Source organism: Hylobates moloch, unplaced genomic scaffold, assembly GCF_009828535.3.
Source record: "Hylobates moloch isolate HMO894 unplaced genomic scaffold, HMol_V3 SCAFFOLD_3, whole genome shotgun sequence".
NCBI lineage: Eukaryota > Metazoa > Chordata > Mammalia > Primates > Hylobatidae > Hylobates > Hylobates moloch.
In genome coordinates, this window is record NW_026652278.1 from 48,791,191 (window position 1) to 48,805,618 (window position 14,428).

The window sequence follows — 14,428 nt, forward strand, 5'->3', positions numbered from 1 at the left end:
GACACAAAACATGAATAGGTTTAGATCATGAGGAAATTAAATCTGAAATTAAAATCATTTCCCAACAGAAAACACCATTCCAAGATGGCTTCACTGGTGAATTTATCTAACATTAAAGTATAATTTTACACAAATTATTTTAGATAATAGGGAGCATGAGAGCACATCACAGCTCATTTTAATGAGGCTTACATAACATTGACACCAAACCATAGCAAGTGCATTAAGGAAGGGAAAAAAAGCCAGTATCTCTCATGAACATAGGTGCAAATGTTCTAAACAAACTATTAATAAGTCCACTCCACTAATATATACACAAGATAAAATGTGACTAAATGGAGTTTATTCCATCAAAGTAAGGTTGATTTAATTTTTAAAAATCGATACGTGTTATTTATAATATCACATTATCTCATTAAAAAGCATATATCTAGTGGCATAACTGTGTGTATTAAGACCTAAAATGTAGTATCCTGATACTTTACTACACACTTTAAAGGTGTTAACTTATTTCATCGTCCCCACAATTTTCATGAAATAGGAATCATTATTTTCTCCCAGCTGCAAACACATGGCTGAAACACAAAGTAACTGGCTCTAGATCATGTAGCAATTAAGTGACGGAGCTGTGAATCCAGTTTAGATAGGCCTGACTGGAGCACTTCATTATATTGTCTTTCAGGAGTCTATATCTGCTCTGGTGGTCTCTGTATTGGGGTTGCTAACCAGTGCAGTAAGGTAAGAAAAAAAGTAAAGCAATTGGGAAGAAACAAGTATTGCCATATTTTCAGCTTACATGACTATGCATATACAAAATCCAGAAGAATCTACAAATTACTAAATTTAAGAAATAAACTTATTGAGGTTACTAAACATTGTAAGACTACACACAAAACTTAAAACGGTATTTCTGTGTACAACAATAGAAAAGAAAAAATATTAAAAATATATTATTAAAATCACTAAAACCACCAAAACAAGATATATAAGGTTTTTAAACTAAAAATGTCAAAACATAGCAATGAAGTTAAAGAAATCCTTGTTAAACAAAGAGATACACGATGAACATTGATTAGAGATTCAGCAGTAAGTTGCCAGTTCTGCATAAGTTGATTGAGTCAATGTGGTCACAATGGAAACCTCATCAGGTTTTTGTGGAAACTGAGAAGCTGTTTCTAATATTTATATGGAAATCTCGACTTGAAGAAGAACAAAGCTGGACTATAGTTACAACTATAAATGTACAGTAATTAAAATAGCGTACTGTTTGACACAAGCATCAACAAATAGACTAGAATAGACAGCCCAGAAACAGACACACACACAGTTACCTAACTTACAAAAATGCACCACCCTAATTCAATGGAGGAAAAATGGTCTTTCCTACAAATAGTGCTGTCTCAAGTGGATATCTATTCTACCAGGAATAGATAGAATGTTTATTAATAAAACGATTAGAAAAAAATGGAAAAATATCTTCATGATTTCAAAATCATGAAAAATCTCTTCATGGTTTCAAAATTATGAAAAATATCTTCATGATTTTGGGATGGGCAAAAATTTCTTAAACCTGACACAAAAAGCACTAATTTTGAAAGAAAATACGAATAAATAGACTTTCTCAAAATTAGGAAATTTTGTTCATCAAAATTCAACATTAGGAGCAAGTCAAAAACTAGCAAAATATTTGTAATACACATTAAAAAGGACATATTCAGAATGTAAAAATAACTTAAAAATCAGTAAGAAAAATATTGGCTAACTAATTTAAACAAAATACAAAAGATGTGAACGGGTACTTCACAAAAGAAGATACCCAAGTGCCCAATAAGCATATAAAAAAGTATTCAACCTTATTACATATTGGGGAAATACAGATTAAAACCATGGGGAAATATCACTTTACATCCACAGGAATAATGAAAATTAAGAGAACTGAAAACATTGACTTTTTACAAGCACATAGAGCATCTAAGACTGCCACACATTGCTGGCAGGAGCATAAATTCATACAATCACTTAGGAAAACTGGTAATATCTACTAAAGCTAAATACATGCTTTCCTCATCCTCTACCAGTTCCACTCCTGGATAGGTAGCGAAATTAGTCACCATGTCCACCAAAAGACAAGTCCAGGAATGTTCGTGGGTTCTCTTCCTCGTGGCCAAAAATTGGAAGCCACTTAAGTGCCTATTAACAATAGAATGGATGAACTGAGGTATATTAATATAAGGGAACCCTACATGGCAATGAAAAGGATGAAACTTTTGTACATATGACATGAATGAATCTCACAGACTTAATTCTGAGTAAACAAGACATACAACATTACACACAGTGTGATTCCAACTATACAATGTTTATAAACAGACAAAATTACTGTGCAGTCATGGAGGTCAGAATAGTATTTTCCTAGGAGTTAGTACTAGGAGGAGTTATAAAGGGGCTTCTAGGGAGCCAAAAATGTCCCATATCTTAATCTAGAAAGTGAGTATATAGGTGTGCATGTGTGTGAGAATTTGTGAAGCTGTTTGCTTGAGATTTGTTATTTATGTTCTTTACATGGTTTAATATCTCATTAGAAAGAAAACAGAGCTCATAGAGAAAGTTACAAAACAGATTTTCTTAATACCTGAAACTTGGTAAAAAGCTATGGTATTAAACTGGGGTGATGTCATTAGGGGAACCCTCTACCCAAAGAGAAAGGAAGGCTCAACAGAGCACAGGTGTTTGTTGTAAATGGAAAAATAAATCCATCTTATTTTCATATTGCAGCAAGTTAACACTATCGAAAGTATTACAGATTTATTAAACTAGATAGTTAATGTAGGATGCAAAAGATAGGGCCTCATAGTATATAAAAATATATTATTATATAATTAGCATGACTACTACCGCTGCTACTAACTACTACTACTACTACTATTATTGCTTTGTTGGTGCTGTTAGTGATCATTTTTAGTGATTGCCCACAAAAGGAACAATACTGGATATGAGGAAATTGATATAATTTATATTTTCAAGCAGACTGTGGGCCTGTGGGTTGCAGTAAAAAGACAAGGAGGGCCTGAGTGATGTGACCCTTCAGATAGGGAACTCGCAGACAGCCAGATGGGAGGAGGAGCAGGGGACATCATTCCACAGGCCATTTTTCAGCAGCAATACACAATCTTCATCAGAACCAGCATTGTTGGGTTCACCCTCATTCCAGTTTGTGTAGGTCAGTCTATTTCCTGTCAGATCCACAAACTGCCCTTCTGTCTTCTCATCAGTGATGCCCATGAAGGCTTCCTCCTTGATGAGATTCTGAATGGCTCTGTTCTCTGCAGCATTCCTGGGGGTGGCCACAGAGGCCTGGAACTTGACACACAGGGCCTTCACTTTTTCAAAGGTCATCATTTCACCATTGGTCAGGAAGAACTTGTTTCCAACTTGTTTGCCCAGAGAGAAGGTCAGCCCTAAAATGTGAAAAAGTGGATGAAACTGACTCATCCTTAAGCCCAACTCAAGGTATTTCTCAAGAAAAAGTCTTCTAGAGTAGAGTTGCCAGATAAAATATAGTATGTCCAGTTAAATTTGAATTTCAGACAAACAATGAATATTTTAGTATATCTCCCACAGAATTTTTCAGACATACTTATGCTAAAAATGTTTTTAAGCTGAAATCCAATTTAACTGGTGCTTTGTCTTTTTATTTGTTAAATATGGCAACCCAAATGTGAACAGACAGACTGGTACAAAGGCCTCCCTGTGCTTTCGGATCAGAATTCTAAAAGACATATAATTTGGACTTTTGAATTCTAAATTATTAACTTGAGACCAAACAAAAATGTCCGAAAATATTTGCCCCAGACAGGTTAGACCCCACAGCCAGGTCTCAATACCAGTGCAACAAAGGAATATAAGTCCCATTTTCAGTGAGCAATATCAGAGGGTAAAGGATTAGGGTATCTCAAGTCAGACTGACTTCCATCTATAAACCACTCCTGCCATTTATTAGCTCTGTGCATTTGAGCAGTAATTTAACTTCCCTTTGCCTCCGTTTCTACCAAATTGTTGTGAGAATTTCATGAGGTCAGAATATGAGAAATGCCTCACAGGGTACTGAAAATTATATGCATTCAATAAATATTTGTTGCATTCTATTTTTCCCAAACTTCAAGCTGCCTGGAGAGTAAGAGAAAAACTTACACTTTTTGATACGTGCCATTTCTGTTTGCAGAGCTTTTCTTTCTGAGACAGCCAGGCTACTATCACAATCTAGAGAATTAGAACAAAGTAAAGAAGCACTGTTAAGAAGGAGCCTCAGAACCATGCATATACAAGGGAGTGGAGCATCTTTTTCAAACTGAAAAAAAAAAAGCTTATTTTACATTGATGTTTACACTTTGGAGGAAAATAAAAAATACTGAAAAGCCAGAAGAATGAAAAATCTCTATTTCCATCCAACCCCAAATGTCACTCTTTGTCTGTTTACTGTATCCCAAAGTACACATACATATCACATGCACACATATACTCCCTGATTACCTAGCAATCCATATGCCCGGTTCTTCACAGATTTTTTTTTTCAAATAAATTGTTCTATCAAAACTAAAAAGAAATCTCTTGAGGCATTACTCTATTAGGACCTGGTGAAGAGTGATGAAAAAGATTGCAGGGTTTTTGTCTTTGGAGAGGTTTTGCTTTTGATGTCTTTTGTTTTGTTTTTGTTTTTTCCATGTTTGTTCAGTTAGTCAGGAAACCAAGATTTTTGTGAGTTGCCCATTATCCAAGTGGGTAGGGCATGAGCAAATCACTTGTGGTAGATGGCAAAAACGGCCTCAATAGGGTACAGCTCCTCGCATTAAGACATGAGTCTATTTCCCCACTCCTTGAATCTGGGCTGGCCTTGTGACTTGTTTTGACCAATACAGTCTGACAGAAATGATAATGTGCTCTGAGTCTTCAGGAAGCCTAAAGCCTATCTTATTTCTACTCTTGGGAATCCTGTAGTCACTGCTATGTGAACAAGCCCTGGCTAGCCTGTTGGATGATGAGAGTTGTGGTTCAATTACCTTCATCACTCCAGCTTACATTCAAACAACAGCCAGACACATGAGTGAGACTATTGGCCATCAGTTGACCACAGACATATGAGTAAGCCCAACTTAAACCAGCAGAGAAATCACAGGGCTGACCCACAGACTTGTGACTTAAATTGACGGCTATGTTTTTAAGCTATTAAGCTTTGGCTTGGTTTCTTATGAAGTAAAATATGACCATGGTTACATGCTTTTGTAAAAATAGGCATAATAAGCCCACAGTTAGATGGCCTATTTTCTCCCTCTAGGACCAGGGCCTCACACTGGACTGTGTCAGCTGACGGAGAATCCAGGCTCAGCTCCTACAGGGAGTGCCTGATGAAGGAGTTGTCTTGAAAAGTTTGTAAGTCTGTACTCAGGCATTTATAGGAATTCCCTAAGGCTCTAAGAATGAAGAGAGGGCTGAGGGCACTGGGTCAGAAAGCAAATTTGGGTATCTTCCTTTGAAGGAACAGGAGAAGGGGCACCTCTTACTAGGTACTCAAGGTCTCAGACCCCTGGGTGCACTCAGCTCAGACCTTGCTGGGGTCCTTACCTGGACTCTTTCCAGGGTCTCCTTTTTGGCCCTTTGGTCCTGGTGACCCAGAAGGCCCTGGATTTCCTGGAGGCCCCAACTTTCCGGGAGGGCCCTGTAAGCCTCTGAGCCCTTGGCCTGTTGGAAGACAAAGGAAATGTGACTTAATATCTATGTTCTTGCTCTCTCTCTTCAAGCGTTTGATGCCCAATCCCTTCTCAGGAGAAAGGAGACCTTGACCCAGGACTGACCTTTCTGAGCACTGCTCTCAATAACTGTATGGTATGCACCTGAGAGCAATAACTTAAGAAATAAAGTTGCCACGTGGAGGTTGCTGCAGGGAGGATGCAAAGTGAAAATCAACTGCTTGTTTTTTTTTTACAAGTAGTTGTGGTTCTCCTGTCCAGCCCACTGCTGCTGGATCTCCCTGTAAATAGGTTCCCCCAGTAAAACCTATGTTTGTTTGCTGGCTCCAGGTCTCTTCTTTGGCCTCTTGAACCTGGTGCCATCCCTATTGAAGGGAATAGGGGTCTGACATGACAATGACCCAGAGAAGAAAAATTCATCCTGTGTCCCATGGGATGGCCTGACCTGTGGGCCACTTTCCTGGGCAGGCAAGACAACTGTTAGTCACAAACTGCTGTGTGGAATTCTGAGATGCCAGAGAATGAAAACTGAATCTCTGTTTTGAGTTATAGTATAGTTGAGAAAAATATACTCAAATAGGACATCAGTCTCTTCATATCCCCAGGCAGTTTTCTCTGGAAGGTAAAGAATTGCAGAGACAGAACAGCCCAACATATACCTGGTTCCCCCTTTTCTCCCTTGGTGCCATCACGCCCATCTTTGCCTGGGAAGCCGTTGATGCCTGGAGAGCTACAGGCAATCACCGCAGGGCAGGTCTTTTGGGCATCCTCACAGGTCACAGTTTCTGAGTAAGATGCTGCCACCAAACTCATGAGAAGGAGAGAGAGTGATGGAATCAGGGACATGGTCCTCACCTTGGTGTGAGAAAAGTCACGGAAGGTTAATCTCAGTTAATCAACACATATTTACTGAACATGCCCTCTGTCCTACAATCTGGGTGCAGGCTATATAGAAATAGATGACCCATCCCTGGCCTCTAGCTGGGGATTTGGAAAAGTAAACATTCCTTGTGACACTGCGTGACTAGTACTTTAACAAAGGTAGGCACTATGACGAGCAGTGGGGATCCTAAGGAGGGGTTCATCTGTGCCGAGACACCTGGTGTTGCTGCTGGAAGACTATAAACATGCTTTCCATGGTAGTGAGAACAAATGGGACTGTGCATTGCCAGCTCGCTCATGCCTGTTAGCTTAGGGAATGAGAATGAGTGGAAACCCAGGTGTCTGTAGGAGCTTCCTCTTTCTCTCCACGTCCCATTTGGGTCCATCTGCCACCTGAATCCCATCTTTGTATCTGGGCAGCTGATTCCCCTCCAGGGCCTGTTAACTATCATTTGCTCAGTGGCAGGCCCTGAGCTGAAAGCTGGTGATCCAAAGAGGAAGGTCTCAACCTCAGATCAACCTCAACCTTAGTTACCAACTCAGCCCAGAATTAACTTGAGCTTGCTTCCCCTTGGTGTTTTAGACAGGCTTGCCTGGGTGAGCATTTTCTCTGGAAATTTCTTACTATGTTGGCCCTGGCAGAGTGCTAAATACCTCTCTACTTTCTGGCAGGAATTCCCCATGTTCTGTGAGTCAAAACCACTGGCAATTAGACAACTTGCCTTGAATCCTCCTCCCGTTTCTCAATCTTAACCTTTCATTTGTTCTTCAGAGCTTTCTTCCAGCTATTACCCCCTAAGAAACCTCAGCAGCCCAGCCCCATAGGTCTAAGCCTCCAAGGCTCCCTTTGAAAACAAAGACAATCTCCACTGCAGATGAACAGATAATAGAGGAAAGTCACAGATGCTCCAGCACAAGCAGAAAAAGAGACATCCTCAACCTGATTTCTGCCTTCCATCCCACTCCCCCCACCCCTAGAAAGCCTCCTCCATGCCTCCAGGGCCATGTCAGCTCCCCAAACCCTTGATCCGGGAACCCAGATTTATTCACCAGAAATGACTTACTGGTGTTTCTGCAGAGCAGGGACTCAATGACAAGGACGCTGGCCCTCTAGCCTGGGGCTCTGGCAGATGCCTCAGAGTGAGGGAGGAGGCTGGGCTCAGCAATTTAGGGCCCAATCAACCTTGTGAACAAGGATATCCTGGGCCTGGCCTTCAACTCCAGATTAATAAACAACTCTTCTCAGAACTATGAGAAATTTAGGAGCCTCCAACACAGTGCTCGGCAGCTGTCTGCTTTAATACAGCACAATTCCTCTTTCAATTGCCATCCATTCTGGCAAATCTCATTGCTGAACTACCATAACTAGGTTCACCTAGTTAGTCATGTTGAGATCCTTGTTTCCAACAGAAAAACAAAGATACTCACAAATGCATACGCATGCTCATGCACACCAACTATACACACAGACACGTGCATGCGCGCACACACCCATCCATGAAACCACATAGACCTCTTGCTGCCATTAATGCATTAAGGCCATTCCTGCCTCAGACTCTTCACTTGATGTCTCCATGCCTGGACCCCTTACGGACATCGCCGGCTAGCTCTTTCTCTTCTATTCAAATATTCCAATTTCAGAGAAATCAGTACCTTGATCACTTACTCTAAAATAGTCCTACCTAGCAGTCTCTATCCTCTTAGCCTGAATTATTTTCTCTCATGTTACTTACACTTTATGATATTATAGTCATTGACTTTACTTTTCCAGTTTTTCATTGTGGTAAAATAGACATAAAATTTATCATTTTGACCATTATTATTAAGCATACAACTCAGTAGCATTAAGTACATTCACATTGTTGTGTTATCATCACCATATCATGGGATGATTTTCATCATCCCAAACTGAAACTCTCAACTCATTAAACTAGAATTCTCCATTTACCCCTACCCACAGCCACTAGTAACTTCTGTTTTACTTTCTGTCTCTCTGAATTCATCCATTCTAGGTACCTCCTATATGTGACATCATACAACAGCCCCTTTGTATCTGGCTTATTTCACTTAGCACAAAGTCTTCAAGTTTCATCCTCATAACAAGAATTTTAAACTGTGTTAAAGACTTTGGGTTTCCTTCCAAGGGTCACTAGAGGAACTGCAGTAGTGGAGAGGTGATCACATTTGAATTTTGCAAGGCTTGTTCTGGCTACGTTGTTGAAGGGAACAGGACTGGAGAAAAGCAGATCTGAAAGGAAATGCTTGCCATGATCTAAGTAGCAGAAGACAGTGGCCTGGGTCAGGGTAATGGCAGCTGGATTAAGAAGGTGGGCACATTTGAGAAACGGGAGGTATTGATTGCACTTGAGAATTAGCTAGAATAGTGAGTGATAATAAGAAGTTTTCACGGGCACACACATTTATGACTTGACTCTCTAGGGTCACTCAACTGTGATAAGAAGCAAAAGAACAGCACTTGGCGGTATAAGATTGTGGGTATCGTGTGTGTTAATGGCTTGAACCATCTTCCTGTGGTTAATGGGGACAATCTAGAAGGGATGGAATAATACTTTTATGAAGAATAGTTCATTTGATTCTCAACTACATTTCCGATATAGATTTCAGAACAATGCCACGTAGCTTGGGGTGTTGGGAGCCCATCATGGGAAGTTCAGAGGCTGCGGGGCCATGTGGTGGGGGTACTATGGAGGCCTCCAAACACCAAAAGAAATGTGAGTGAGATGCACTTCCAGGTCCCTTCCAATTGAAGTCTTCTTGGCTTGTGGAGGGACTGGCTTCCTTACTTCCTGCTGACCTGTCTCCTGTGCCCGGAAAAATGTCCAGGATGGTACAGAGCCACATGCCTAAAGCCATCAGTGGATATCAGGAGATCCAGGGCCTAAAGAAGACAGGGCCTAAGAAGATTTGTTTCCCTTCTTATTCTTTAGCAGCCAGAGCTTCCCCCTGCTCCTGCTCCAGTGGCAGAAGGTGGGGTGAGGTAGTTGACTCCAGGTCACTGGCGGTGCTGGCTTTAATCACAGTGCTTGCTTTCATTGTTTACCTAGTCCAGAGGTCAGGAAACTGCCCTCCAGACCCTGAAATTTCCTAGAACTGGGTTCAGAGGGTGTGGGTATCGGGGAAAGTCAATCTAGCAGTTGATCTGGAGATTGGAGTGTCACCCAGTTACATCCTGCTCTCCAGAAGGCCTTTCCCAACAGAAGAGGCCACTCTCCACATGTCACAGCCTGAATGTCTCTCTCCACACGAATGCCCACTCTGCACTCCACCCCATAGATAAGGCCACTGTGTGCATTTGTTCTGGACTTTAAAACCCTTCCCGGCAGGGCATGGTGGCTCACGCCTGTAATCCCAGCACTTTGGGAGCCCGAGGCGGGCGGATCACGAGGTCAGGAGATTGAGAACATCCTGGCTAACACGGTGAAACCCCATCTCTACTAAAAAATACAAAAAAAAAAGAAAAACTAGCCGGGCGTGGTGGTGGGCACCTGTAATCACAGCTACTGAGGAGGCTGAGGCAGGAGAATGGCATGAACCCGGAAGGCGGAGTTTGCTGTGAGCCAAGATTGCACCACTGCGCTCTAGCCTGGGCGACAGAGCCAGAGCCACAGCCACAGAGCCTCTCCGTCTCAAAAAAAAAAAAAAAAAAAAAAAACCTTCCCAACACTGCTCCTATTCTGCCAGTGCCACAACAAATCCACCCCACCCCAACAGGCTGCAGAGAAAACTGCCTCTCTGACCTGCAGGAGGACTGCCTGGTGCCCTACATCCCCTTTTTCGTAGACTAGGGTGAAATCCCAGCTCTCCCACTTCCCAACGGTGTGACCTTAGTCAAGTTCCACTGCCTTCATGTCCTCAGTTTCCTCGTCTGGGAAAGAGGGCACAGCTGCCTTGGCTGTAGACTGGTGTGTCCTTAACTGGCCCACATTCAGAGTGCATGGCACACGGCTCACCATGACAGGAATGAAGGCCTGCTTAAGACAGGCCTTCATTCCCTCCAGGGTGACTGTTCAAGAGTCTTCTCAGCTTGGGAAGCAGTGTTCTTGGGTGGCTCCACGTGGGAGGCATGGTTTGAGATTGGAAACCAGAAGGCGTGGTTTTGACTCATGAATATGAGCTTAGATAGACCCCATATTCTGGCTGAACCTCAGTTTTACATCTTTCAAATCAGATTTTGAACCTCATTCCCTTTTCAACAGGGATACTCTGAGTAGGACAATAGAAACAAGAATGTTACTGCTCTCCAAGCAAGGACCATCAGGAATATGCTTATAGTCAGATAAAATGGATTTATTATTTTTAGTTTCTTTTAACTGTTTGTTTCAACAGGAATATTGAGCACAATGGTGTACCCTAGGATTTCTCAGTAACAGGGTTTCAGGAGGGGATTTCTATAAGACTTGGTTTTGTGTTAGGTGGTTTTGGGGGAAGGGTTTAAGAAGCAGGAGACTATTCTGGATAGGGTGCTGTCCATAAGCTGGGAAATTCCGTGATAGTGCATCTTAACTTTCATTTAGGAGATAAGTAGAACAGAGCAAGGCGAAGCTGTATTTTGTAAAAGAGTGGCAGATGTTTACGTTAAGCAGGAGAGGGGCATGTTTTTCGTTTTTGTGATTCACAGAGCAACCTTTTATGTCTGTATGAAGACATGATTTTGGAATGATTTGGGATCTCACAACAGAGTAATTTTGTTGTACACCGATATCTGTGGAAGTGTTTAGGGTCAGCAGGGAATACCATGGTCTGGCCATGAGAGACAGGCTGTGAGAGACAGCTGACAGCGGTAGGCTGCTTTCTTGTTGTCAGCAGTGTCCTTTGTAACTCTAAGGCCTGACCTTCCCATACTTTTCATCCCGTACTGTCCTGTGTTCCAGTCCTGGTATTTTTTCTTTGCTTGTTTTTGCTCATGAACTCTCTGAGAATGTGTAAATGTCATAGGCCTTCTTTTTAACCAACACAAATACACAGACCCACTGCATCTGGCAAGGACTACCTTAGGCCCCTACAGCCATGGCCGGGTGGTCAGAGGGTATCATATCTACCCATGTGATAGAGACATGCTTATCTGTGACATGACCTTGAACACAGGGTGGCTGCAGTGAAAGGACAGCAGTATCCAGGCTCAGTAGTTAGGATAGTAAAGACCTGCTCTTTTGCCACAGAAATCAGAACACATGTGGCTCTCAGACTCTCCTCAGACATTCCTTACTCCCATTCTTCCTCCTGCCCCTTCATTCCCAGGCCTGGTATATTCCTTCCACCAGTGTCCTCCCTCTGGGGCAGCTTCTCTCAAAAAAAAAAAAAAAAAAACACAAAACACAAACAAAAAAACAAAACAAACAAACAAAAAACAAGAATTTCCTGGTGGGTGACCCTCATTGCTAGGTTTCTGGGGCCAGGGACACTTCTTGTCCAGGCCCATTCTCTGCCTCTGTTTTGGCTCACTGGGTGACCCAGAGCAGCATGTGGCAGAGGTGACCAGACAGGCTACACCCCCAAAAGGAGGTTGCTCACTGCTGCGATATAAAGAGCGGGCTGAGAGGGGCACGAACAGCACAATGGAAAAATCAGGACCAGAAGCACACACTACTGGCTGCAAAATTATTGGAAAGGAATACCAGTAATTTAAAATAAGTATAATCAATATCCATAGAGAAATCAGTGAAGATCATGCCCATATGACACAAGCAAGAGGCAGTAGAAAAGCAATGAAGTAGAAACATTAACATGGACATTAGTCATTAGAATAATAAACACGATAGAAAGTGCAAACCACCAGGGTGCATATTGCTGAAGAACACACCGAGGAACTGCGAGAGCAGAGCAAAGGACTCTTGCAGGACTGGGAAACTGGAGACATGGAAGTCAGGGGGTTAGAAACCGGAGATTTGGAGTATTAAAGACAAACAAGCAAAGCTTTCTGACACACAAAACGGAGTTGGAGAGATGGTACTCCTGCATCTAAACCAACCCAGTCACACAGATACCAGCAAGGAGGAGTGGAAGAGACAGAGATGGCAGCTCCCCAGGACTGAAACTGGGAACATAGGGAGGTACTCACCTTTCGAGGCTTACCGAAAGCCATGGCACAGTGAGTGCTTGGGCTTTAACCAATTAGATCACCAAACCCCCTTCCCTGTGACAGTTAAAAATCTAGATATTTAGGGTAGGATCAGAAATGTAGGGAGTTGGGCAGAAACACATTTCTTCCCAACACCATCTCACTTGATTCTTGTGATCAGCTGCATGTAACAGCCAAGCCTGGGTACAACAGGGAAAAAATCATAAGTGACCCCAAAGAGCTTCCAATATCATGAGGCAGCTTTCCTGGTACCCTTCCTGCTCTTTTCTACCTTCCTGGGACCAGAGACACAGAAAGCTCAGCTGTAGATTAATGATAGATTAATTGCATTATTAACGGATTAATTGCATCATTAATTTACCTAAGATCCCACATTGTACACTTCAACAAAAATTCACCCTGTATGTATCCATGTGTGTGCGTGTGCATGCACTTGTGTACCTATACTTGTGTATGTGCATGGGCGGGGGGGCGGAGTATCTGAATGTGAGTCTGTGCCATTTCTTAAAGTCTGTCTCCCCACCTGTGATTAAATGAGCTCACCTGTAGCTTTGCGAGGATGAAAAGGTTTAGCACTCTGCAGCCAATCAGGAAACAGACATCACACAGTGCTCTAAACAGGGGTAGTTTAATATAAAGAATTATTAAACCCTGATTAAAAAGTAACTATAGAATGTAAGACATTCTCTATGGTTCAGACCTCATAGGAGAAAGGGTAGTTGAACCCACTGGGTGGCTGTGCTGGTTTTTGGGGCCAGAGCTTCTCTGTAGTTCTGGGACAAGCAGGCATCAGCCCGCCTTCGGAGCACAGGTGGGCCAGGCAAGCCGTAGGTCGTGGCCGCAGTGGTCGGCGCAGCGGGAATGGGTCGTAGGTGCAGCAGGCGGCCCGGAGTGCGGTGTCCCTGTTGGGAGGGCCACTGCTTCCCTAAGATTGAGGGAGACACACCTGGGTGAAGAGGGACGAGCAGAGGCAGCACAACAGAAGTGCAGGCAGGAAGCTTCGTGCCCCGGTGTCTCTGTCGCGAGGGCTGCAGGGGGTTGGTGGCGAGGCCAGGACGCAACTGCAAGCTCCCGGATCCGCGGCCAGACTGCGCGTTCCAACCGCGGTGCCCCCAGCTGTTCCCGCCTGCCAGGCCGACCCCCGAAAAGGCCTCCCGAAACGGCTGGAGCCCCCTTTTTCTTGCCATGTCTCTCTAGTGCCCTCTACTGAGAAGCTTTGCATCGTGCTCACTCGAAAAACGCTGAAAGGAATTCTGTGGTTTAATCACAGAGCATGTTTTGAAGGGTAAATTGGGAGCTGAGAGTCTTTTGATGCCTGGCACAGTAGGTGTGTCCGCATCGTCGTGCACACGGTAAGTCCACAGGCCCTGTGTGCTCCCTCTGTCTGCAGCTGTAACATCAAGTGTCCCTCCAGCCCGGCCTCGCGGGAGAGCTGAGCAGCAAAGGAAGGCAGAGGGGCGGGCCTTGCCGGCTCTGGGCCCCGAGGCTGGAGGCTGGGCTCCCTCTTTCTTCCCTCCCTCCTTCCTTTCTTCCTTGCTTCTCCCTCCTTCCCTCCCTGCCTCCCTCCTTCTGTCCTTCCCTCCTCCCCTCCCTGCTTCCCTCCTCCCCACCTTCCCTCCCTCTTCCCCTCCTTCCCTCCCTCTTCCCCTCCTTGCCTCCCTCTTCCCCTCCTTCCCTCCCTCTTCCCCTCCTTCCCTCCCTC

The 14,428-nt window shown here is 43.5% G+C and overlaps 1 protein-coding gene across 1 annotated transcript; it reads right to left on the reverse strand.

Annotated features, from left to right (window-relative positions):
• Positions 1–326: 326 nt before the first annotated feature.
• On the reverse strand, positions 327–7,738 carry MBL2 (mannose binding lectin 2). The gene is made up of 5 exons (XM_032170313.3): positions 7,691–7,738; positions 6,404–6,599; positions 5,620–5,736; positions 4,192–4,260; positions 327–3,458 (listed from the first exon to the last, which is right to left on the reverse strand). The coding sequence occupies exons 2-5, from the start codon at positions 6,588–6,590 to the stop codon at positions 3,085–3,087; spliced, it is 747 nt and encodes a 248-aa protein (XP_032026204.1). The 5' UTR covers positions 6,591–6,599; positions 7,691–7,738; the 3' UTR covers positions 327–3,084.
• Positions 7,739–14,428: the final 6,690 nt, after the last annotated feature.